Genomic DNA, 23,571 nt, shown 5'->3' with positions numbered 1-23,571 from the left:
GCCAAATATAAAATAAATGTTAAATATAGCCTAGATATCTGAAAATATTAGATGATCAGATGATTTACAGTTATATGTAATATGTCATGTTTTATGTTTTTGTATACAGTGATGCAGGTCTACTGCAGTGAATACAACTTTGATCATTTTTATAGCCTACTACTGTATAGTTAACTTTGGCCTTGGTGCCCTGACATGTGGCCTTTGTGCCCCCCACCAAATATGCCCAACTGAAGGCCAAGTGGCCTTGCCCCTAAAATGGTGAAATTCCAAGCCTGATTGTGGGTATGGCCCGTTATGTACTTCACCTCAAGCCTGAAGTATTTTTTGTAGCTCAAACAAATGTTTTCAAAATTGTGCAGTATAGTTGCTTGCCACATTGTAATTGACTCATATTTGTGCATTCATTCAATTAAGGTGATTGAGTTTTAGTTAAAGAAACAGTTCATGAAGCATCCTACAAATGCAGGCTCATTTAACACAGAAAAAGGGTAGCCTGTCATACACTATGCCTGTTATTTTAGTTGGCTTTACATTCTGCTATGTTGCACATAGTTGTTCAGGTACAATGTTTTATCATTTGTGAAGAAGTCAAATTTGCCCTATTTGTTGTGGGCATTGTCAAGATTATCTCAGGGAGAGTGTAATCCAAACTGTTGTTTGAGACAATTAAAAAATAAAAAATAAACATGGCACTTTTTCCCTAAATTAAGTTGAAGTATTTTTCTTATTTTGCACAGACAATGTTAACATTTGGAAAGCCTTGTTGCATTCAAGAATGCATCCAGTGGGGCATCACAATAACATTAAAGGAGAATTCCGGTGTGATTTTTACCTAAAGTGTTTTGAAACATGACGCCGAGTGTGAACTTATGTCTCATAGCCCATCTCGGCTTGTCCCCTGCACTCCGAAATCTGGCGCTAGTTAGCCGATGCTACCAACAAGCCAGGCAATGCTGGTACCTCGGGCATCGGCCTAGCCATGCAAATAAATCACTGTTTTACACCATTTACAAGGCTCAACATATCTCCACACTTCATTGGTAGTGGATACTTTCCAAGGCCCTGACATTTAAAACGAGACATTGAGAACTTGTAGCACTGGTAGTTTACTTACAAGACGATTTATACAGACAGTGTCTTCACGAAGTTTAGCGTTTGCAGCCATCTTGAATTTAGTCACGATAAGTCGAGCGACGAGCAGGAGCGAAACTACAGCTGATAAGTCATGTGAAAACTCGCCTTAGTTGTGGACTGGAGTTAGTGCAAACAGTTGGCAACTAGGCTATTGCAAGGATGTCGGATGATGAAGCTACGGAGTTTTATGAAGACTTTGAAGACGAGGAGGAAACATTTGAGTTTGATGGTCGTCCTTATTTATTTGAGCCTGAATATACGGAGGAAGAGCTGCGTGAGCGCCGTGAAAGGAGAGAGATTGAGAGACAGCGTGCGGAGCAAGCAGCTGTAAGCACAGCCACAACACAGCCTCGTATCACGGGGAAATGGTGGTGTTCCTGCGATGCTGTGAGATAATGCCTACCGATATGGAGTGTTTTTGTTGCAAAGAGTGGGACCTTTTGCACCATCGCACTCAAGACGCACGCTGCGTGACATTAGCGCAAGGCTTTTCTTCCCTTCTGGACTTGTGGGTATTGGAAGCCTTTTTCCATGTCCCAAAATTAAACTGGACACGAAGACCCACGCCGGAGGGGTAAGATGGACATTTATCTACTGAGTAAGAACTCTGCACACTTGGGTTTTATTGCTTTTGATCAATCCAATAGTTACTGTATTTGTAGTTTGAATTGGCAGCTAAGTTACTTGATTATGATAATGATATGATATAACAATGATAATGACCGAAGTGTCACCTTTTCTTGCCTCTCCCCCTCCCCTCCCCTCCCCTCCCCTCCCAGACAGTGCAGACTTGTGGCTTACCGGGTTTTCCTTGAGTGGGTGCTTCAAGGAGAGAAACTGGGACGAGGGGAAAGACAAGTTCTGCCAAGCTGTGTGGTTACAGCAATAAGAAAAAAATACCCCTCTACCAGTGGAGTATACCATGGATTCCAGGAGGCAGAAGACGCTTCCAGGATCATCTAGTTACCAATTACTAAAATGTGTTACTTTGTTAATATTATTTGTATTGCAATGTGAGGGGGTAATATTGTTCATACTCATTTGAAATAACAACAATATAAAAACACATTTTCTTGGTTTTCATTCCAAACTACAATATTTATTTACAGACAAACAACGAAGATGTAGACCACACATAGAACATGAAATAAACACAAAAGGAAAAACAAACTATGTACATTATAAATAAAAAATACAAAGGAAACGATACTCTAAAAGAACAAAAGAAATGTCACTACAAGTCAGAGTTGCTTGAACCGCGACAGCCTTTGGGCCACCAACTCAGACGGGTCTGGCCTCGGCACTGGTGCAATATTTTGCAGCAACCTTCTTGGGCGAGGAGGAGGACGGGGCCAAGGTTCCAGGCTTTTCTCCTCCCTCAACTTCAAGACGTCCTCCATCAGGTCTTTTCTAAAGTCCTGAGAGGTGGGCTCATACACTGGCTTAGCCACCCACTGCTGTGTCGTCTTTGTGTACATGTACTTGTACTGTGGTTTTCCTATCCCACAGACAAAATAAGTCGTTGATTATGTAGGCTACTATAACACCGTTTAGCTATGTGTGTCATGGTAAAATAAGTCCGAAATCAAGTTAGTTATTCTACTAATTACTGTACTGTTCAGAACACACAAAATTTGGACGCAAAGCCGTTTCCTTACCCTCAAGTGTTGTTTTTTGTTCCCTTCCAATATTGATATTGTGATCTATGATGGCCAATTCTGTGCGGGCTCTCATTGAGTCGTATGTAAAGTGAAGTCGCTTTGGTGCGTACTTCAGGGTGACGTTGTGAAAGACTTCAAGAGATCCTGCAAAATATGTCCAATTGAAATATATCAATCAATATCAGTCATGTAAAGTGATAATTGCTGGTGTTGAAAAGTTAAGATTTATCAGGAATGCTGACAGTCTTATGCTGTCTGAGGTTACAAATGACAACAGTGTGACTAGATAATAAACAGCTGTTCGCTTCCTCTTTTTAATAACAAAGATAATGCAATTCTAAGAAACTAATTTCAATGACTGAAGGCATACCAGTGTGCTTGAACAGAGCCATCTGTCTCAGGTCACGCAGGAGGGTTTTATCCTCAACCAACTCTTTGAGAGCACGGAAAGCTGGGGAGTCATGTTCCAGCCACCTTTTTTTCTCCTGATCCTCCTCTGAGAGAGGTGGGTGAGCACATTGGTACTCCCGCCCATTCTCTTCCCATCTGTGGATGCCACGAATATAGTGAAGAACAGATGTCCACCGTCGCACACTCCTGAAAAACGACATAAAATACAACCCTTAGAAATTATGGAGAATACTTTTGTGAGTTCATGTGTCAACACTGTCTTGGGTTATACATTTTTTAACTAAAATATTTTTTTTTCCTAATGTGCGTCATAAAATAATGATTCATAATTTCATGGTTACCTGTTCATCACCATGGCTGGAACTGCATGCCCAGTATAAGTGATTGCTGATAGACCTCAGCCATGGTCGAAGCTCTCTGTAATTTTTTTAATTAGAGACAGACACCAGCTTCTTCTTGAGACCTATGGAGAGTTCAAAAACAATATGAGCTTCTATTTCACCAGCAACAACCAGTCACACACGTGTGGATATCTAGTAAATATGATGCATACTCTTGTTCACATGCCAAGGGTCATATTTGTGACGAATGTTGCCATAGCTTTCCCTCATTAGTTTTCTTATTGATGGCGATCTGTCGGTCGCCATCACCCCAATGTCCAGCCTGAGATCGAGGAGGTGATTTAGGCCTCTCTGAAAGCCCATTGCCTCCATTGCCACTGAACTCGATGCTTCTGTAACCTAATAACATAGTAAAAATACCAGTTTGTTATTTCACATGTGCATGTACATAGTCCCAACTTATTGCCTTGACAGCAACTGTACGCTTATTTCACATAACAACAACAGGCATCTATGCTTGTTTACCTGTACAAGTTCAAAATGAAGAATTTCTTTTGTTGCATCATCTTGAAAAGAATAGGTGCTGTACTTGCAGCTGTAGCCTTTTGGAAAAACAAACATGTCTGTGATTTTGAAAAAAAAAAAGGAATTGTGTATATTTGAAAGTCAACCAAAATCTGACGAATAACAATGCTTACCAGGGCTATCACACCTCGCATCACCACACATTTCCAGTTTTTGCCCCGAAGCAGAAAGTTGAGAAATCCTCTCCAGAATTTTTTGTTGTTGTCCCTTGTATGCATGATTTATTACAGGGATGAGGTATTTGGATTGAACGGCGTAAAACTGAGTCTTGCCTGGTAGCTGCAGGTTGATTAGTTCTGCCCATTCTTTGATGTCCGAGTAGGTGGCTCCGGTGAAAAATGTTGCAGCACATGCCAAGAGGTTGTTGCGGGCCATATTCCTTTGGTCAGTGCATGATGCCCATTCCCCGGTGTGTCCCTTCAAACACGTCCAGTGTATTCTGATCTGGCTGGCACGTGTGGCTACTCGTTTTTCCTCAATGGCCACACCACACTGAGTGCATGTTCTAAAAAGCTCCATCAGCTTGGCCTCATCAACTAGCCACTTTCTTCCTGCCCATCCATTTGTGCTGCCAGAGCTGGAGACAGAGCCAGAGCTTGGGCTGGATGAGGTGGTGTCACTCAGGGGCACAAAACTGGTGTCTTTAGGGTCCAAATCCATTTCCCCAAAGCTAATGCTCATATCTTGCACAGATGTGTCTGAAGCACCTGCAACACCTTCCTCTACATCTTCCTGTTGATCAAAGGACAGATGAATAATGTCATTGTTGGAAATTATTACACATTTACTTCTAAATGGAGCATCAGTGTAGCACATTATCACCAGAACCATATATGAAATTAAAAATTCAACTCACTGATTGTGTCACTCCACTGGCTTCCCTCGAGGGACTCCACAATGAGGGGGGTGTTTCAGTCCTTTCCTTCAAATTTATAAAAAAAAATGACACATAGCTACTTCAGTGGTGACCAAGGTGTTGCAGACATTACAGTGAAAAGTAGAAGTAGTAGTAGCACCCCCATACTATGCTCCTATGGGGAGCCTCAGCAACATAGGCACATAGACACATGGAAGACAACGGGGGGGGGGGGGGTGCATCCTTTTCTGCAGCCATGGTCAGCGCTGTTCCAGACCCGCTTGTCAGACTGGGAGTAAGAAGCGGCGAATGCATGGGATGGGGAGTAGGGGGTGTACGTGTGTAAAGATGTGTGTGTGTGTGTGTGTGTATGTGTATAGAGTTCATAGTCTGTTTGCAGGTGGGGTGAAGGGATACAAAGAATGTCTCATTGCAGTTATCTTCTGGGGGAGATCCAAGGCCAGTGCTGGATAAGGGGAGCCAAAAAGTAGATACTATTCTAGACTATTCTATGGTCCATGTGAACTCCGGCTGACTGTCAACACAATACATGGCTTACCTGTGGGTATTGCCATGATGCGGGTCTGGGAGTGTATTGTCCAGATGATGATGGCCTAGTTCGTGGCCTTACTGAGGGCTGTTGTGTCACACCACTGGCTTCCCTCGAGGGACTCAACAATGATGAGGGTGTTTCAGTCCTTTCCTTCAAATTTATAAAAAAAATTCCACATTGATACTTCAATTGTGACCAAGGTGTTGCAGACATTACAGTGAAATGTGAACACTGGCTGACTGTCAACACAATACATGGCTTACCTGTGGGTATTGCCATGATGCAGGTCGTGCAGTGTATTGTCCAGATGCTGATGGCCTAGTTTGTGGCCTTACTGATGGCTGTTTGGGGCTTGAAATGGTAAAACTGAGGCTAGTGGACCAATCAGACCTCCTGTGTTGCAGTTGTCTATGGGTTTTTTTAGGCGTGGACTGGGGGGCAGCAGCCATTTCAGAGGGAAACATTGCCGGGTCCTCAGAGGTACTGGCCTAAGAAAATACATACACACAAAGTAAGTTTATTTATTTATATTGTTGTCATGGGCTTAAAGAACTATAACTGTGGTATATTGGAATTACTAAATGATGAAAAACACTACCAACCCCTTCCCTCTAATCCTACTTCTAGGATAAAAGAGTCGATTTATGAATATATTGATGCATCTCATAAAAAAGGTTGGATTACCGATAAAGAAAAGGCTTTTCTATTAAGTGATCACCCCCGATGTCCAGTATTTTATGGTCTACCTAAAATTCACAAACGACTCATTGACCCCCCTCTACGGCCCATTGTATCTGGCATAGGGAGCCTCACTGAGCCTCTCACAATTTGTTGATTTCTTTTTAAGACCGTATGTTCACAATCTACCATCATACCTTGGGGATACAACAGATGTTTTAAATCTTATAAATAATTGGAACTGTGAAAGCACTGATATCCTTGTATCTTTGGATGTACAAAGTCTTTATACATGCATACCCCACCACGTAGGTCTACAAGCAATGTCATTTTATCTTGCCAAACGTAGTGTTGATGTGTTGCCGCCATCAGAATTTCTTATAAATCTGATCGAGATTATTCTTTCGAATAATTTCTTTAAATACTCTGATCAATTCTATCTACAGCTACAAGGGACTGCAATGGGTAGTGCCTTTGCACCTTCATATGCCTGCCTAGTGATGGGTTATTGGGAAGAAAAATGTATCCACAATACTGAAAACCCTTTCTACTCCAAAATATCATTATGGCGCAGATACATTGATGATGTCCTTCTGATATGGAAGGGCACAATCAATGAGCTAAATAGTTTTTTGATCTATGCCAATTCCACTACAGATTATCTTGCTTTCACACTGGAGAATAACAACAAGTTCATTGATTTTTTAGACCTTACTATATCTAAGGACGAGAGCTACACCCTACAATCCACAATTTACCGCAAACCACTTAGTCGGAATACTTTGTTAAGAGCGGACAGTAATCACCCGCCTCATTTAATTCGCAACATACCAGTGGGTCAGTTCTTGCGACTTAGAAGAAATTGTAGTACAACGACTGATTTCAATTTAAAAGCAGCCAATCTAGCGCATCGCTTTGCACAACGCGGTTATGACCAGACTGATATTAACAAAGCTTGGGGCAGGGCTTTGAATACAGATCGCGCCTTACTGCTAAAGAAAAGAAAGAAGCCACAAACAACATCTAGGCTATCTTTTTCCACTTGCTACACTCCAGCAGCGGGACACATAAAAAACATTATTCGCAAACACTGGCATGTACTTAAAAGTGACCCGACACTAAAGGATATTTGCGCTGAGCCACCCAGATTTATATTTAGGCGCGCTCGTAATATCCGCGATCGATTGGTCCACTCGGACATGACCACCTCAGCTCCTTACACTTGGCTATCCTGCCCACCACAAGGTTTTCATAAATGTGGTAATTGTGCACAATGCTCAAATTCGTCCAACACAAAGTACTTCTCTCACCCTCGCACTGGCAAGAAATTTCGTATCTCTTCATTTATAAACTGCAACACCACACACGTAATCTATCTTCTAAAATGTCCCTGTGGACTGGCTTAGGGCAAACAAAACGGCAACTTAAAATACGGGTATCTGAACATAAGACCGCCATTCGCACCCAAAACCTAACATATGCCATGGCACGACATTACAAGGAGGCCAATCATGGTTCTCCGGCATCTTTGAGATTCTGGGGAATAGAGAAAATCACAGCCCCACCAAGAGGTGGTGACATTATTAAAAAGCTCCTATATAGGGAAGCTTATTGGATACATGCACTTGGCACTTTACCTTTAGGCCTTAATGATGAATTAAATCTATCATGCTTTCTGTAAATGTAAAACTGTTGATGTTAAATGTTTTTGTATTGTGAACTATATGCTTGTGTATACGGTTGCCTGTTCGAACATTTTAATTACTTCTCTGGTTTATGGCAAATTTGCCTTTAATGACTTAATGTTGTGAGTGTAGCTCCTTGGAAGCTGTGGGTGTATCTTCAGGTAGCCAACGCCCCCTTTATGCTCAATCACACCTGTAGGTAATCCTTATCAGGGCTTTACCCCCCATTCCTTCCAAGGACTCTGATGAAGATGTGACTACATCGAAACGTTAGTCTTGTTCTGCACCTTGTATCGAATAAATTAAAATTAAGAAGACATCTGAGCTGCACCGGCGTCTCTCCGTCTCTTTAAGTTTATTTATTCATTGGTTTATAGAACACTCAGATGCACACAGCAGCACATCTGTTTTGCAATCCATCCAAAGTGGCCCCACTCTGTTCATTGACCATCACTTGCTACTTTTAGGTACTCTAACTACCTGGAAAGTTCTAACACTTCAAACTGTGAGGAATGTACTCCCCAACACCCACCCCCCGCTAATACTTTAGACCATTACGCATAACAATGCAACTGAATGCAGCATAGCAAACCCATCCCCCAAACACCTTAGCGGACCCCAATCACGGTCAGCCAGGTTAGCGTACATGGCAAGTTTTATATTGTAACGTATTTATCAAAAATATCAGAACAAACCACACCACTCCGTCCCTCTCCAGCAACATTTCTGATGGTGGGCTAAATAATGAATGTAGCATAATCTGCCTCATTTCTCTTTCTGGAATACAAAACTACGTGAATTTGTAGCAAACACAATGTTCAGTGCTGCACACGATTTATACATGCTAACATGGTTCACACAATTTACAGTCTAATAACCAAATAAATTCATACCTCCGGAGAAAGTTGTGTCGCTTTCGGAGAAAGTTGTTGTATTTCGGGATGGCAGATTTCTTCAGACGCATTCGTTGTCGAGGGTTAGAGCCTATTATAATGAAGTCGTCTGGATCAAAATGTGCACTACATAATCCTTCTGTTTTAGTATATGGATAGGTGTCTCGACATCGACTTGCAAAACAACAAGCCACTGCTTCCAAGTTGACTCGTGTAGAGGTAGCCTGTGAAAACTTTCTGGAACATAGCTTCTCATCTGCTTGCCGCAACCTGGAAAAGCACAAACGCGAACCATTCTGTCTTCTCTTCCTTTTCTCTTATCCTTCGTAATGCCATCTGAAGCTGCAATCAGTAGGCTATATAGTATGCACACCTGGCCACTCCTTCTTCACGTGTAGCCTACAGCACGTCTTCCTTCAACAACATACTATAGATGCAAGATTCACGTCACTGAGTAGTAAAACATTTATGCCATTTGTTGTAAGGTGCTCTTCGTTGTCATGTACATCGTCAATACATAATTTAAGCAGCAACTGGAATGCATGCATTTCCACGGGATTATTTTTGCAATCTGATCCCTTATCCTGTTCATTCCTGCTCGTAGCTCGACTTATCGTGACTAAATTCAAGATGGCTGCAAACGCTAAACTTCGTGAAGACACTGTCTGTATAAATCGTCTTGTAAGTAAACTACCAGTGCTTTTTCAAAGTTCTCAATGTCTCGTTTTAAATGTCAGGGCCTTGGAAAGTATACCAATGAAGTGTGGAGATATGTTGAGCCTTGTAAATGGTGTAAAACAGTGATTTATTTGCATGGCTAGGCCGATGCCCGAGGTACCAGCATTGCCTGGCTTGTTGGTAGCATCGGCTAACTAGCGCCAGATTTCGGAGTGCAGGGGACAAGCCGAGATGGGCTATGAGACATAAGTTCACACTCGGCGTCATGTTTCAAAACACTTTAGGTCAAAATCACACCGGAATTCTCCTTTAAGCATGTTGTGTTAATTCCACAACAGGAGATATGTGATGTTACCTAAATTAGTTTTGAGGAAAAATAACCCACATATCGACATCGGTATCGGCTGATATCGGAATCGAAATTTGAGAGTTGGACAATATCGGCATATCGGATATCGGCAAAAAAGCCAATATCGGACATCCCTAATTGTAATGTACATCATCTTACATACGTATGATTGAGTCTGCTCCTATGAACTAGGTAGAAATACAGGAAGGTTACACTGCATTTAATCACACTGCAGTACTGGGACATGAAATTAACCATTTGGAAATCGATGATGTGTCTTGAAAACACGGTTACATACTGACAAGGAATACCGGTATTAAGAACACTTAGGTTTCTTGTTGTACCAGTAGGTGGCGATGTGCTCTGCAGGCATAACCCGCCAAATAACAATCTAATGAAGAAGAAAGCTCAGATATTTCAAAATTCGAAAACCGACTGTCTCGTTTTGCTTCAAGTACGTTTTTAAGTGTACAGAAGAGTTTTTTAAAATAGAGCACATCATTTAGTCAAACGAGAATTGCGAGTGAAAAAGTTTGCCATTTATTCTACGCTCAGGGCATCGCATTCCCTAGCAAGCTGGCAAGACGCAAGACGCTGGTTGGGTTGTTTTGCTTTTCAAGTGCAACGTGTTAGCTAGCTAGGTATGAACAGAAGATTGAACGGAACGATTGGTATTGGTTAGTCGCTATAATTGCTACGCTACTTTTGATAAACTTGTTGCAGAGTAAGTTAATACTTCTTCATGCTTAGCCTAGGTTATGACCAATACTCACTGACTGAGCAATTTTTTAAAGAAGCTCTGTCTGTCAGCTGAGGAGTTGGGTCAGCTTGAGTGGGGTAAGGTAACGTTAATAACATAAGTCAGCATCTCCATACTTTAACAAGTTTTTGGTAAGCCTAGCCTTCTGAAAGACTGTAAGCTATCAGAGCAGTTTACTGTGTGTGGGAGTGAGTCAAACTTCTGTGCAAGTAGCCTTCACATACATTTATGTCGTAGTCTATATAGATTCCTTGAATTTCCCCTTGGGGATCAATAAAGTATCTAGACTTGCCAAGAGAAGCCAAGCCACAAAGCTCTTCAGACAGTCATTGGTGTTAGTCTTGCATAAAGTCATCTTCAGATGTCAGGATAAGATTCTGGAGTGTGCAGAATCCAAGTGTGGAACATCTGCAAATCCAAATGAAATCTGTTTGTATCACACAGCCCACCATTAATCTGATTTATTTAGAGATTTACATTCTGTGGATAAAATGTTTTGTAGAGCCTACACTATTCAAACTACTAAAAAAAATGCTTCAGTGTGAGAATAAGTGAATGGGTGTGTTTACATTAAGGGCTTGGACGAATAATAATTATTTAATTAGGCCTACTTTAATTTGTTTTGTAGATCTTAAGCTGGTTTGACGGATTTCCCATGAACCCCTTAGAGACTGGAAGAGAAGTGCAGGAAATAGAAAGTAGATCTGTTCTTTCCAGGAAGTGAACTTGACGTACCTCCAGTTCACTATCAGAAAATGGCCTCCAAGCGTCCTTTCTCTGAGGAGGACATCTCCTGTCCGGTGTGCCGTGACATCTTCAGGGACCCTGTGTTGCTGCTGTGCTCACACACCGCGTGTAAGGCCTGCCTGCAGCAGTTCTGGGTCACCAAGGGAGCCCGAGAGTGCCCCGTGTGCAGGAAGAGGTCCCAGACCAAGGAGCCTCCTCTCATTCTCATCCTTAAGAACCTGTGTGAGTCCTTCCTGGAGGACAGGCAGCAAAGGCAGAGAGCTGAGGCGATCTGCAACGTGCACAGCGAGCATCTGACGCTCTTCTGCAGAGACGACGAGCAGCCTGTGTGTGCGGCGTGTAAGGAGTCGGAAAAACACACACACCACAGCGTCTGTGCCATCACTGAGGCAGCGTCAGCATGTAAGGTAATGGCGTCAGCGTGTAAGGTAATGGCGTCAGCGTGTAAGGTAATGGCGTCAGCATGTAAGGTAATGGCGGACACTAGACATTAGCCCATGTGGATGTACATACAGTACGGTATCCGTGTAAGTGAAAAAGTAGTCAGCCAGGAAGTGAGCCTCAATTCCTGACACTAACAGTCAGACCCACTAGCGACAGATGCTATGCATGGGTTTTAGCCTACTTGTTATCAGACCCACTAGGAACAGATAGTATCCATGGGTTTTAGCCTACTTGTCATCAGACCCACTAGGAACAGATGCTAGTATCCATGGGTTTTAGCCTACTTGTTATCAGACCCACTAGGAACAGATAGTATCCATGGGTTTTAGCCTACTTGTTATCAGACCCACTAGGAACAGATGCTAGTATCCATGGGTTTTAGCCTACTTGTTATCAGACCCACTAGGAACAGATGCTATAGGAACAGATGCTAGTATCCATGGGTTTTAGCCTACTTGTTATCAGACCCACTAGCAACAGATGCTAATATCATGGGTTTTAGCCTACTACAAAACCTTTACAGTCTGAATTTGACGACAGCTTGAATTAGCTTAACATTGATCCAAAACACACGCATAGCATTCCAAGTTTCATTCAAATCCGTGGTGATGTGGTCCAAAAGTGTGATGATTTCACACGGAATGACCCAGTTGTCCCAAACTGGAAGTGGTCACAATATCAAGAATACTCACATGATTGCAGTTGTAGTATAATCAACACGCATTCATTTCAGGAGGAGCTCTTGGTAAAATTGGAGCCATTGCAGGAGAGATTGAACACTCTGACGAAACTCAAGGTGAACGACAGGAGGACAGAAAAACACATCAAGGTAAGGCTTGACTCATCAATCAGGGACTTCAAATAGAAGCCTAATTGGTAGCCTAATGGGGTTTTCTGAATCATTCCGACAATGATTGTCAATGATTGTAACATGATAATTATGATTATGATTGTTGATGATGATAATTGGTGATTTATGGTAATGATTGTTGATTTATGATGATGAGTGGTAGCAGTGATGATGATGACGATGATGATTGGTGATGTATTATTGGTGATTAATGATGATGTTTGGTGATTGATGATGATGATGTTTGGTGATTGGTGATGATGATGATGATGTTTGGTGATTGATGATGAGGATGAGGATGATGATGATGATGATTTGGTTATTATTCAGAAGCAGACAGAGCAAACGGAGAAGCAGATTAAGGAGGATTTTGAGAAGCTCCGTGGGTTTCTGCAGGAGGAGGAGGCAGCCAGGCTGGCGGCCCTGAGGAACGAAGAGAGGCAGAAGCTCCAGCTGCTGGTGAGGAAGACTGACAAGCAGGACAAAGAGATCTCCTCCCTCTCACAGATGATCCAAAGCATCCAGAAGGACATGGCAGCAGACAATATCTCATTTTTACGCGTAAGGACCTTTCAGATGATATCTCACTTTTAATCGCAAAGATCTTTCAGACAACATTCAGACGATATTGCATTTCGACCTTTCAGGCAATAGCTCATTTCTATGCGTAAGGAGTTTTCAGACTATATCCAATTTTTATGTGTAAGGAGCTTTCAAGCGATATCTAATTTTTACTCATAAGGAGTTTTCAGGCGAAATCTAATTTTTACTTGTAAGGAGCTTTCAGGCGATATCTAGTTTTTATGCATAAGGAGCTTTCAAGCAATATCGAATTTTTTCTCTTAACTGATTGAATGCCAAGCTGTTTTCGGAAGCTTTGTCCTAGAGTGCCAGCAATCTAGACCATTGTTGATGATTTTTGTACAGCCACAGCATATTCTGTGTTATAGCTATGAACACATACAATGGCTCGTTTGAAAGGTGAGACGTTAAGCTCTCAGTGGGTGCAAACGGTGTATTTCTACACGCTTCTGTTCCTGAGAAATCGCAAGCTAAACAGTGGCTAGTTTTCATCAAAATCACTGTTTTTTTTTCTATAAATGGAGATATAACGTCTCTCATGAAATATGAAATGTTGCCTGTAAAGTTTCCGGGAAGTGATCAGCGAGACCTGGCGAGACTGCCACCTAGTGATAGACCCACGAAAATGGCCTGGTTTTGAGCTGACGTGCATGCGTCACTGATTCGACCCAAAGCGGCAACCGAGTTATGATAAAATGTCCAGATAAAATGTCCAGATTGTGCATTTTCATGAGTTTTCGATCGTCATATATTGTATTTCATTTCCATTCATCACAGAGTTCCCAAAATCACATATAAGGTGTGTTAGAGTGTCTAGTTTCGTAATTTTAAAAAAAAGCTAAAAACGTAATATTACGTTTTTGGCACTCAACGCATGGTATACATGGCATAGCTTTACAATGAAAGTATTATGATTGCAATTGCAGTTGCAATTCACATTTTTATTACTTTTAATTTTTTTATTCATACTCGCATCTCTCTCTCATCCATGCAAACTGTACACACAGTGTGTTTGTGCTTTACCATTACCATGAGCTAAGTATTAGTCTGTTATAAGTAGTTCATAACAGAGCATTTATCTTTTTATCTTTCTATAGAAATACAAACAGATAAAGGAAAGGTGAGTGTTGCCTGCTGTCTCTCTCTTCTCTGTGGTTCTGAACCCAAACATACAGCAGCACTGACTCCTGAATGTTATTCCAGAGCCCAGTGCACACTGCAGGATCCAGAGAGGGTTTCAGGAGCTCTGATCAATGTAGCAAAGCACCTGGGCAACCTGAAGTTCAGAGTCTGGGAGAAGATGCAAGAGATTGTTCAATACAGTGAGTGTAGCTGAATTGTGAACTAATATTAGTTAGCACCATAGTGTTAGTGTTTTAATGGGTCCCTAAATGTTGTTGGAAGAATGTCTGTCCAATTTGACACCAATTTGGCTCTACCTTGAGAGTGCAGCCTGCTTAAAACTAGCCTGACGTAGCCAACTCAATTCTATTATGAGTCTGGCACTGCAGCACTGGGACGTGACTATTGGGCGTGTTTCAACTGAAACGGGAAAAATGCCTCTGCACACAATTGGATAGACCGAACCAATCAGAACTAGATGTACCGCAGAGCGGTACAAAATATGACCGCCGCCCAGTCCAGCACATTTTTTCCACAAAAAGAAATCACGCTGAAAGGCCTATATGATTCTGTCTCACTAAATTGCATTATCCACACTCAATTCTCACTGGTATCTGCTAGACAACAAGTACCAAAACATGATTAGTTCATAGATTTCACATGTAAAATTAATTGTATACAACCCCACCTCCATCTTGCCGGTTCATAATTCTGAGAAATTCTTGATTGTTTGTGTTATGTTTATGTTATGTGTGTGGGTGTGTGTGTGTGTGAGAGTGTGTGTGTGTGTGTGCGTGCTTGTGTGTGTGCCTGCGTATGTGCCTGTGCATGCAAGCGTACATATGTCTACTGTGTGAGTATGTGTCATACGTATGATTACTGTGAATGTATGTGTGTGTGTGTGTGTATCTGTTTGTGCACATGTGTGCACATGAAATGGGTTAACATGACCCCTGGAGGCAAACATACGGAAAAAAATGGTCATCCTAGGCCCTACAGTTCTCAAGATATTCACAGAGAACTGTGTCTGCCCTACCCTCTTTTCGGGGGGTCCAGTCCAGCGGGGGGGCTACAGATCAAAACGAAAAATGACGGTTCCATGCTATCTATGTGGGGGTACATGCCCACCAAGTTTTGTGTACCCTGGTCTTTCAGTGTCCCGGGAATCCTTGTTGGTGTACGTCACTAAATGTACACATAAATTATTTTATTGTAAGGCCCCCCATGAACGAAAGTACACAAAACTTGGCATGCATTCGGAGGGTGTCATAATGATCCTACACTTTTAATTTCGTGCAGTTTTGACCTTGTCAGCCAGAGATATTGTGATGAAAACACCTAATTTTTTGCTTTTTAATTTTTAACTAGGTGGCGCTATACATGAAATAAGTGGTAATGGGATGGGTTGACATGCCCCCTTAAGACCAACATACATAAAAAAGGTGGACCTCCTAGGCCCTATGGTTCTCGAGATATTCACAGAAAACTGTCTCCGGCCACCTACAGGCCAGTTGGTGTATAGTAACATAAATTAATTTATTGTGTGGCCCCCCATGAACGAAATTCCACAAAATTTGGCGTGCATACAGAGGGTGTAATAATGATCCTACACTTCCAATTTCGTGCAGTTTTGACTATGTTAGGTCACAGATACCTTCAATTACAACACCTAATTTTTACTTTTTTGTGTTTAACTAGGTGGCGCTATACATGAAATGAGTGGTTATGGAATGGGTTGACATGGCCCCTTGAGATCAACATACAAAAAAAAATGGTCCTCCTAAACCCTACAGTTTTCGAGATATTCACAGAAAACTGTGTCTGCCTTACCCTCCTTTCGGGGGTCCAGTCCAGCGGGGGGGCTACAGATCGGTTGGTTCCATGCTATCCATGTGGGGTTACATGCCCACCAAGTTTCGTGTACCCCGGTCTTTCAGTGTCCCGGGACTCATTGACGGAAATTTGGGCATGCGAAAAAGAAAAAAAAAAAAAAAATTCTGACTAAACCTATATGACCGCCGCTTCGCTGCGCGGCGGTCATAATAACGAACAGTCAAAACATCCTTCTCAACAAATGCCTTAATCAATGTTTTCTGTTTGTTTTTTAAAGTTATTGAGCTGTCTATATATTGTACAACAGACACGATGGCAACATCTAAACGTCTAGCTTCTTTAGCGACAAGCTTTTTGCTGCAAACACGGTCACGTGAATGAATAGGGACCTTTGCTCATTTGTCCATCACTGTGTGTGTGTGTGTGTGTGTGTGTGTGTGTGTGTGTGTGTGTGTGTGTGTGTGTGTGTGTGTGTGTGGCGTGTATGCGTGTGTGTGTGTGTGTGTGTGTGTGTGTGTGTGTGTGTGTGTGTGTTTGTGTTTGTGTTTTCCCCTCTCTCTAGCTCTAGTGATCCTGGATCCCAACACTGCACACCCTGGTCTCGTCCTGTCTAACGACCTGACCTCGCTGAGACGCGGCGACAGGCGGCCCCTTCCTGAGAACCCCGGGAGGTTGTGGAACACGGTGCTGGGCTCTGAGGGCTTCAACGGCGGGACTCACTGCTGGGATGTGGAGGTTAGGGACAGCACAAAATGGGCCCTGGGTGTGATGACGGAGTCTGCCAGGAGGAAAGGCTCACCTATGAACGAGGGCGTTTGGATGCTGTTTCACCTTCACCAGCAGTACGGCGCTGGGTATTGCGCCGGAGAGTCTGTACACATCATCATGAAGCAGAAGCCCCAGAGGATCAGAGTGCAGCTGGACTGGGACAGAGGAGAGCTGTCATTCTCTGACCCCGACAACAACACGCACCTCCACACCGTCACACACACGTTCACTGAGAGAGTGTTTCCGTTCTTCTCCCAGGCCTGTAAGCTGGTGCCTATGAAGGTCCTGCCTGTGAGGACGTCCGCTTCTGTAGAGCAGTGTAGGGCCATCACAGGGGAAGCGTGTCTAAGAGCAGAGCTAGAGCTGCTTTCTCCTCACTCAGACACGGCTGCAGCACAGACAATGACGACAGACGCAGAGGTAGAGCTGCTCTCTTCTCACTTAGACACGGCTGCAGCACAGACAATGACGACAGACGCAGACGCAGATGCAGAACTGCTCTCTCCTCACTCAGACACGGCTGCAGCACAGACAATGACGACAGACGCAGACGCAGATGCAGAACTGCTCTCTCCTCACTCAGACACGGCTGCAGCACAGACAATGACGACAGACGCAGATGCAGAACTGCTCTCTCCTCACTCAGACACGGCTGCAGCACAGACAGTGACGACAGACGGAGATGCAGAAGGCTCTCAGAGTTCGTGCCAGACTTCAGCTGGAGAACCAAGTCTCAATGGATGAGTGAGTGGAGTGAGTGTGTGTGTAAGTTGAGTGAGTGAGTGAGTGAGTGAGTGTGTGTGTGAGTTGAGTGAGTGAGTGAGTTGAGTTGAGTGAGTGAGGAGTGGAGTGTGAGTCACACACTTGTTCACTAAGATGGTGAGTGAGTGAGTTGAGTGCGAGTGAGTGAGTGAGTGAGTTAGTGAGTTGAGTGTGAGTGTGTGAGTTGAGTGAGTGAGTGAGTTGAGTGAGTGAGTGAGTGAGTGAGTTGAGTCAATGAGGAGTTGAGTGAGTGAGTGAGTGAGTGAGTTGAGTGAGAGTGAGTTGAGTGTGAGTCTGTGAGTTAAGTGAGTGAGTGAGTTGAGTGTGAGTGAGTGCATGAGTGAGTGAGTGAGTGAGTGAGTTGAGTGAGTGAGTGAGTTGAGTGAGTGAGTGCATGAGTGAGTGAGTGAGTTGAGTGAGTGAGTGAGTGAGTGAGTGAGTGAGTTGAGTGAGTTGAGCGAGTGAGTTGAGTGAGTGAGTTGAGTGAGTGAGTTGAGTCAGTGAGGTGTTGAGTGAGTGAGTTGAGTCAGTGAGGTGTTGAGTGAGTGAGTTGAGTGAGTGCATGAGTGAGTGAGTGAGTTGAGTGTGTGTTAGTAAGTGAGTGAGTGAGGTGTTGAGTGTCTGTGAATGGAGTGTGAGTGAGTGAGTCTATCCGTCTCTCCCTCCCTCCCAAGTGAACTCAGTTGATTCTCACACTGTTGATTTATGAGTCCGCTGCAGTAGAGCAGCAGGGCACACTTCCTGATTTCCTGGGTCAGTATTACCCAAGAGCAGCTGAGCATGTGGGTGCCATGTAGGTGCCATGTTGAACAGCAGTAACATGGTTATTCTGCGGCAGCTATAGCAGCATAAGTAAACCTGATGACCTCTCCATGGTTGTTCCTGCATAAGTAAACCTGATGACCTCTCCATGGTTCAGTAAACCTGATGACCTCTCCATGGTTGCTATAGCAACATAAGTAAACCTGATGACCTCTCCATGGTTGTTCCTGGTTATGTTCCTGTGTGGCAATTATCTGATTGTAATTTTACAAAAGGGCTTGTGTTATTATCTTGTGAAGTTTATGTTAAATTGTTATGTTCCTGTGTATGTTTCAGACTTATGTTCGGCCATCCCTCATGCTAGAGGTGTTTGACCCTCTACCTCTGCAGATTGATTTTGTATTCCTCTGGTCTGCCACTTTGTACAATAAAGTGACATTTTCAAGTTATGACGTGATTGACTCACTTTTCCCACAAGTAGCAGATCCAAAACTCCAAAGCTGCTTGCTGTCAGATTTGATTCCGAGGGCACAAGTTCAGTGTATCAACAACACTCAATAACAGTTTATTTGATGTGTTAATCAATTAAATTCCCAACAATTTCACAACAGCTAGTTCTGGAGTAGGCCATTCAACTAGCCCGCTTGCTTACGACGAGACTCAGGCTGCGCAGTCGGCACCCGCTTCCTTATTTGGGTTTTGGGTTGCCAGGTTTTAGCCTATGACAAAATGGTTGAAATTGAAACTAAGTGATCTTGTATGTGTAGGGTGTATTTCATACACAATCTGGCAACCTGGGAGATGTCAGACTAATAGAAAAAATAAATGGATTAATGATTTTAAATTGAAGTTTGATGGCCATGCAAATTACGGAAGTTTTCCGGGAGAAATAACAAACCGGATGGGTGCCGGGAGATGACCTTGAAATACGGGAGAACCCGGGAGCATGTCTCTCTGTCTATTGTGAGGTACACTAATCACTATTGCACCAACGTGAGATTACACTGCTGTGTCATGCTTCATGGGCATGACAGCAGGTTTTCCACTGAATGGAAAACCAGACCTGTGCGCTCCATCTTTATGATTTCAGGATGGATGACCATAGCCGCAGCCTGTAGGGCAAATTATTGAGCTAAAACATATAGGGGTTAAAGGCAGAGGAGATTGGAAAGGGATCCAGCACAAGCCAGTTATTCTGTCTCCTACTGACTGAATTTTCAGTAACCCTTTACTTGACGGGTGAGTTCATAACACATTCATAGCAGCTGTCATAAACTGCACATAAAGCATTCATGACTGTTTCATGAGACATGACTCAACATTCATACCAAACCTTTCATGAATGTGGAAGACAGAACGACAACAACTTGTCAAAATAAAAGTCAAACCATTAATTTAATCTCTCCAGCCTTTGTAAATATTTCATGAATATCTTATGAAGTCTACATTGAATGTCACTTTACTATACAAGTTGTGAAGTATTCGTAATTACTGAGTTTAACACTGGGAGGTAAACTAGCCTACATTCAGCTGACCCATATTTGTGTAACCTGGAATGGTTGGACATTCCCAGTGGCAAAAGATGAGAAATCATCTGCAAAGGTTACATCATAAAACAAATACATTTTTATGAAGCAAAAATTATTTGCTTGACCATGTTCTGTCTTTTTGGCACTGGAGTAGCCCATTGACTCAGATGTGACATGATCAGGTAAGAGGTTTGGACCAAAAACGGCAATGCTGCTTTGCGACTTTGGACTTTTATTTTGACAAGTTCTCGTTGTTCTGTCTTCCACATTCATGAACGGTTTGGTATGAATGTTGAGTCATGTCTCATGAAACAGTCATGAATGCTTTATGTTCACCTGACACAGGAACTGGCTGGACTTGTTCAAGCAACAATGGAACAGTCTGTTTTTCATATGCAGTGGTGTAAAAAACTGATCTTGACATGTATGTTTAATTCTCTTCAACTCAGACTTTGCTCTTTATCCGTTCTTTTTTTTTTTAAAGTACAAAAGTGTGTCTGAGGATATATGTCAAAGTGTCTGTCATGTCATGTATGTGTCTATGTGTACTCTAGGCTGTGTCTGGGCACGCATGTTTGTGTGTGTGTGTGTGTGTGTGTGTGTGTGTGTGTGTGTGTGTATGTGTGTGTGTGTTTGTGTGTGTGTGTGTGTGTTTGTGTTTGTTCGTGTGTGTGTTTGTGTGTGTGTGTGTGTGTGTGTGCGTGTGTGTGTGTGTGTGAATATCAGTATGTTGTGTAGAGTCTATAATAGAGATTGTTAAAATTGTTTATTTTCATCACTACTGCTGTGCGTGTGTGTGTGTTTAACGTAGCAAATGCTTGAGTAGAGCCAACAATGTATTTGGCTGCACATAGCTACGTAAATCCACCTGGGTCATTCCAAGTGAAAACAGCCAAAATCGGGGTATCATGTACATGGTACCTCTCAGATTTGGCTGAAAAGCGGTGGAAATATGCCTTATGTTACCAAACTGAGGAATCTGAAGTTTCAGGTCAATATCTCAAACGGTTTGCCCGTGCCGTCCATTTGAAATTCGAGTGCCACGGCCCTAATTGACACATTGGAATTTCACATTTCATCCTTTGCCTTTTTTGGAAGCCCATAATGTCTGTTGTAATAGTGGTAGAAGGCTGGAAACTGGTGTGGTAGTTCATTGTAGCCTGTACTACACTTCTGGAGGCAGAATCAACATTCCTTACTGTTTAGGTGAGAGGTGGGTCACCAAAGTCCTAAAAAATGTTGACGGCATGTGTGATTTTTCACTTTTTGGGTGGCCGTAGCACCACGATTAATGATCATATTTATTCTAAACAGGATTATTTGTTATGTTTGGGAACTTTGCTCTTTCCAAAATTAATTTGAGGGTTATGGTACCACTAGTGGGGGTTTTATGGGGGTCCAAAAACCCTCTCCGGCAAATGTGACTTTTTTGGGACCCCATATTTGGACCCCCAAATGACCATGTGGGCACTTGATGATCCTAATGGGATTTATACCAGATAAAGATACACATTCGTTCTTTCTTTTAATGAAATAAAAATGTTGACTATGAAGCTCCATAATATGAATTTTATTCTTCATAATGCACCATTTTGGACATTGTTTCCAGAAGTCTGGAATGTAGATCAGGGAGAATTTAGTGATGATAAAGCATGAAAATAGTGGAAATAACTTAGTATTATGCTCAGTGACGGCAAACAATTAAATACTGAGACTGTCACAGATTAACCCCTTATCCCCCATGAAAGAGACCCGCCATCAAACTTTCAAACTAAATAACAAGAATGTTACATAGTGTAAGAACACTACAAATAAAAGTGAGTTTTCCTTGCCCCTGTCACTCCAAATAAAATTAAATTGAAAATTAAATGGAATAGTGTCTTTAAGTATTATCCAAGAAATTGTGGAAGCAGTGGCATCATTTTGTCATGGTCATTTTGGTCAAGTTCGTTTTGGCGAGCACTGCGTCCATAGATGTCTGGCACACTGACACAACAAATGATATGTTGGAATGGCACCCAACAGGGGATCTGTCTTTGGTCCGATGGCCATGTGAGGATGTTGTTGACACACTTCATGAATTTCACAAAAATGTCACCATGTTCATCTGAACGTTCAACAATGTTTCCAATGTCTCCAGGCTACAATGACCTACCACACCAGTTTCCAGCCCTCTACCACTATTAGAACAGACATTATGGGCTTCCAAAAATGGCAAAGGATGAAATGTGAAATTCCAATGTGTCAATTAGGGCCGTGGCACCCGAATTTCAAATGGACGCCACGGGCAAACCGTTTAAGATATTGACCTGAAACTTCAGATTCCTCAGTTTGGTAACATAAGGCATATTGTCACCGCTTTTCAGCAAAATCTGAGAGGTGTCATGTACATGGGTGGCTGAGTTGACGTGGAATGACCCACCTCTCAAAAGAGTTTATTCACCAATTGCAATTTTTAACATTCAAAAATCACAATATGTGCACTCATCAACATTCTAAGAACCATTTAATAGCACTGGTATTATTATAAATATTGGACAATAACCTCCACCATCATCAAACATGTTCTGAATGCTTTCTTAAAAAATCCGATACCACATGGCACAGTCCACCTCACCGAGATCATATAATTTGTAGTTTACCCACCTCTTCTTTTACCACTACATCCCTGAGAACATTGTGACTGGTCACCACATAAGCTCACCAGATAAAACACGTCAGGCACAAAGAACAATCAATATGTTACTAAAGAAGAAATTCAATTAATCACAATAGTGTAGAATACCAGATATGCAGAGCTTCCCAGTCTCAAGACTATATCTTGAAGGACGAGAGGTGACGGAGGGTTGCCTCCTTAACCACACTTAGGTTGAAATATCGGTTACATGTCAATAAAAAATACACTGTTAATGAAATGGTGCGTGTGTGTGTGTTCACTTTATTAGATCTAAAACACATGGACCAATCTCTCCAAAAGAGGACTGCATTGGTGATCGACCCAACTCCAGCAGTAGGTTATCAGCTTTCATCTTCACTAACTCATACATCAGTCCAGTTTACTTCGATCATTGCTGTAGAAAGAGCAGAGATTAAGGAAGCACAAATTACTGTATGTATCATAGCCTGATTTCAATTATTATTATTCATTATTATTATTTTATTTATAATACTATTAGTAATACCAAATAATAACAATATTTATTATTATTATTATTATTATTATTATTATTATTATTTTATTTAAAAAGTGTAGTGTGTATTCAACACACCTGAGCTGTGCTTGCACATAAAGAGCCAATAGATAGAAAAAGTGAACAACTTTGGTAGGATGGCAAAAATAAATGTAAGGTTCAATATAACAATGGTTCTCTGAAGGAAAATACCGGTTAGGCCCTGTGAAGTGTAGCATTCTCGTAAACGGAGGTTTTAAATGCAGTTGTTTACTCAATTCCAAAGAAATACACGTCCATGCCGAAGCAGCGATTGTATTTGCATGTCCGTATTTTAGGGACATTGGAAATGGGCTTTAATGGTGTCTTTGGTTTATATGGGTATTCCCAGGCTAGAAAAGTTATGCTGAAAGGA

General features: G+C 42.2%; 2 protein-coding genes across 4 annotated transcripts; one reads left to right on the top strand and one right to left on the bottom strand.

Moving 5' to 3' along the window:
* Window positions 1-2,273: 2,273 nt before the first annotated feature.
* On the bottom strand, window positions 2,274-6,028 carry LOC143100082 (uncharacterized). 3 transcript variants are annotated; one of them, XM_076263022.1, is made up of 10 exons: window positions 5,808-6,028; window positions 5,551-5,694; window positions 4,992-5,057; window positions 4,249-4,867; window positions 4,076-4,152; window positions 3,763-3,949; window positions 3,551-3,672; window positions 3,169-3,395; window positions 2,796-2,942; window positions 2,274-2,635 (listed from the first exon to the last, which is right to left on the bottom strand). In XM_076263022.1, exons 7-10 carry the CDS (start codon window positions 3,562-3,564, stop codon window positions 2,379-2,381), a joined length of 645 nt encoding a protein of 214 aa, XP_076119137.1. In that variant the 5' UTR covers window positions 3,565-3,672; window positions 3,763-3,949; window positions 4,076-4,152; window positions 4,249-4,867; window positions 4,992-5,057; window positions 5,551-5,694; window positions 5,808-6,028; the 3' UTR covers window positions 2,274-2,378. The 3 variants fall into 2 exon arrangements, 1 of the variants encoding a protein (XP_076119137.1); XR_012981826.1 differs by having other exon boundaries at window positions 2,274-2,555.
* A 5,314-nt stretch (window positions 6,029-11,342) lies between these two features.
* Window positions 11,343-17,677, top strand: LOC143099507 (E3 ubiquitin-protein ligase TRIM35-like). Its single transcript, XM_076262469.1, has 4 exons — window positions 11,343-11,741; window positions 12,959-13,189; window positions 14,433-14,532; window positions 16,728-17,677. Exons 1-4 carry the CDS (start codon window positions 11,343-11,345, stop codon window positions 17,675-17,677), a joined length of 1,680 nt encoding a protein of 559 aa, XP_076118584.1.
* The last annotated feature ends 5,894 nt before the right edge of the window (window positions 17,678-23,571 follow it).

Source organism: Alosa pseudoharengus, unplaced genomic scaffold, assembly GCF_046254945.1.
Source record: "Alosa pseudoharengus isolate Yale_2024_CS ecotype anadromous, Long Island Sound unplaced genomic scaffold, YU_APseudo_1.1 YU_APseudo_1.1_scf_3, whole genome shotgun sequence".
NCBI classification, from domain to species: Eukaryota; Metazoa; Chordata; class Actinopteri; order Clupeiformes; family Clupeidae; genus Alosa; species Alosa pseudoharengus.
Note: the sequence above shows the minus strand (reverse complement) of the source record. Positions and strands in the feature narration are given on the sequence as shown.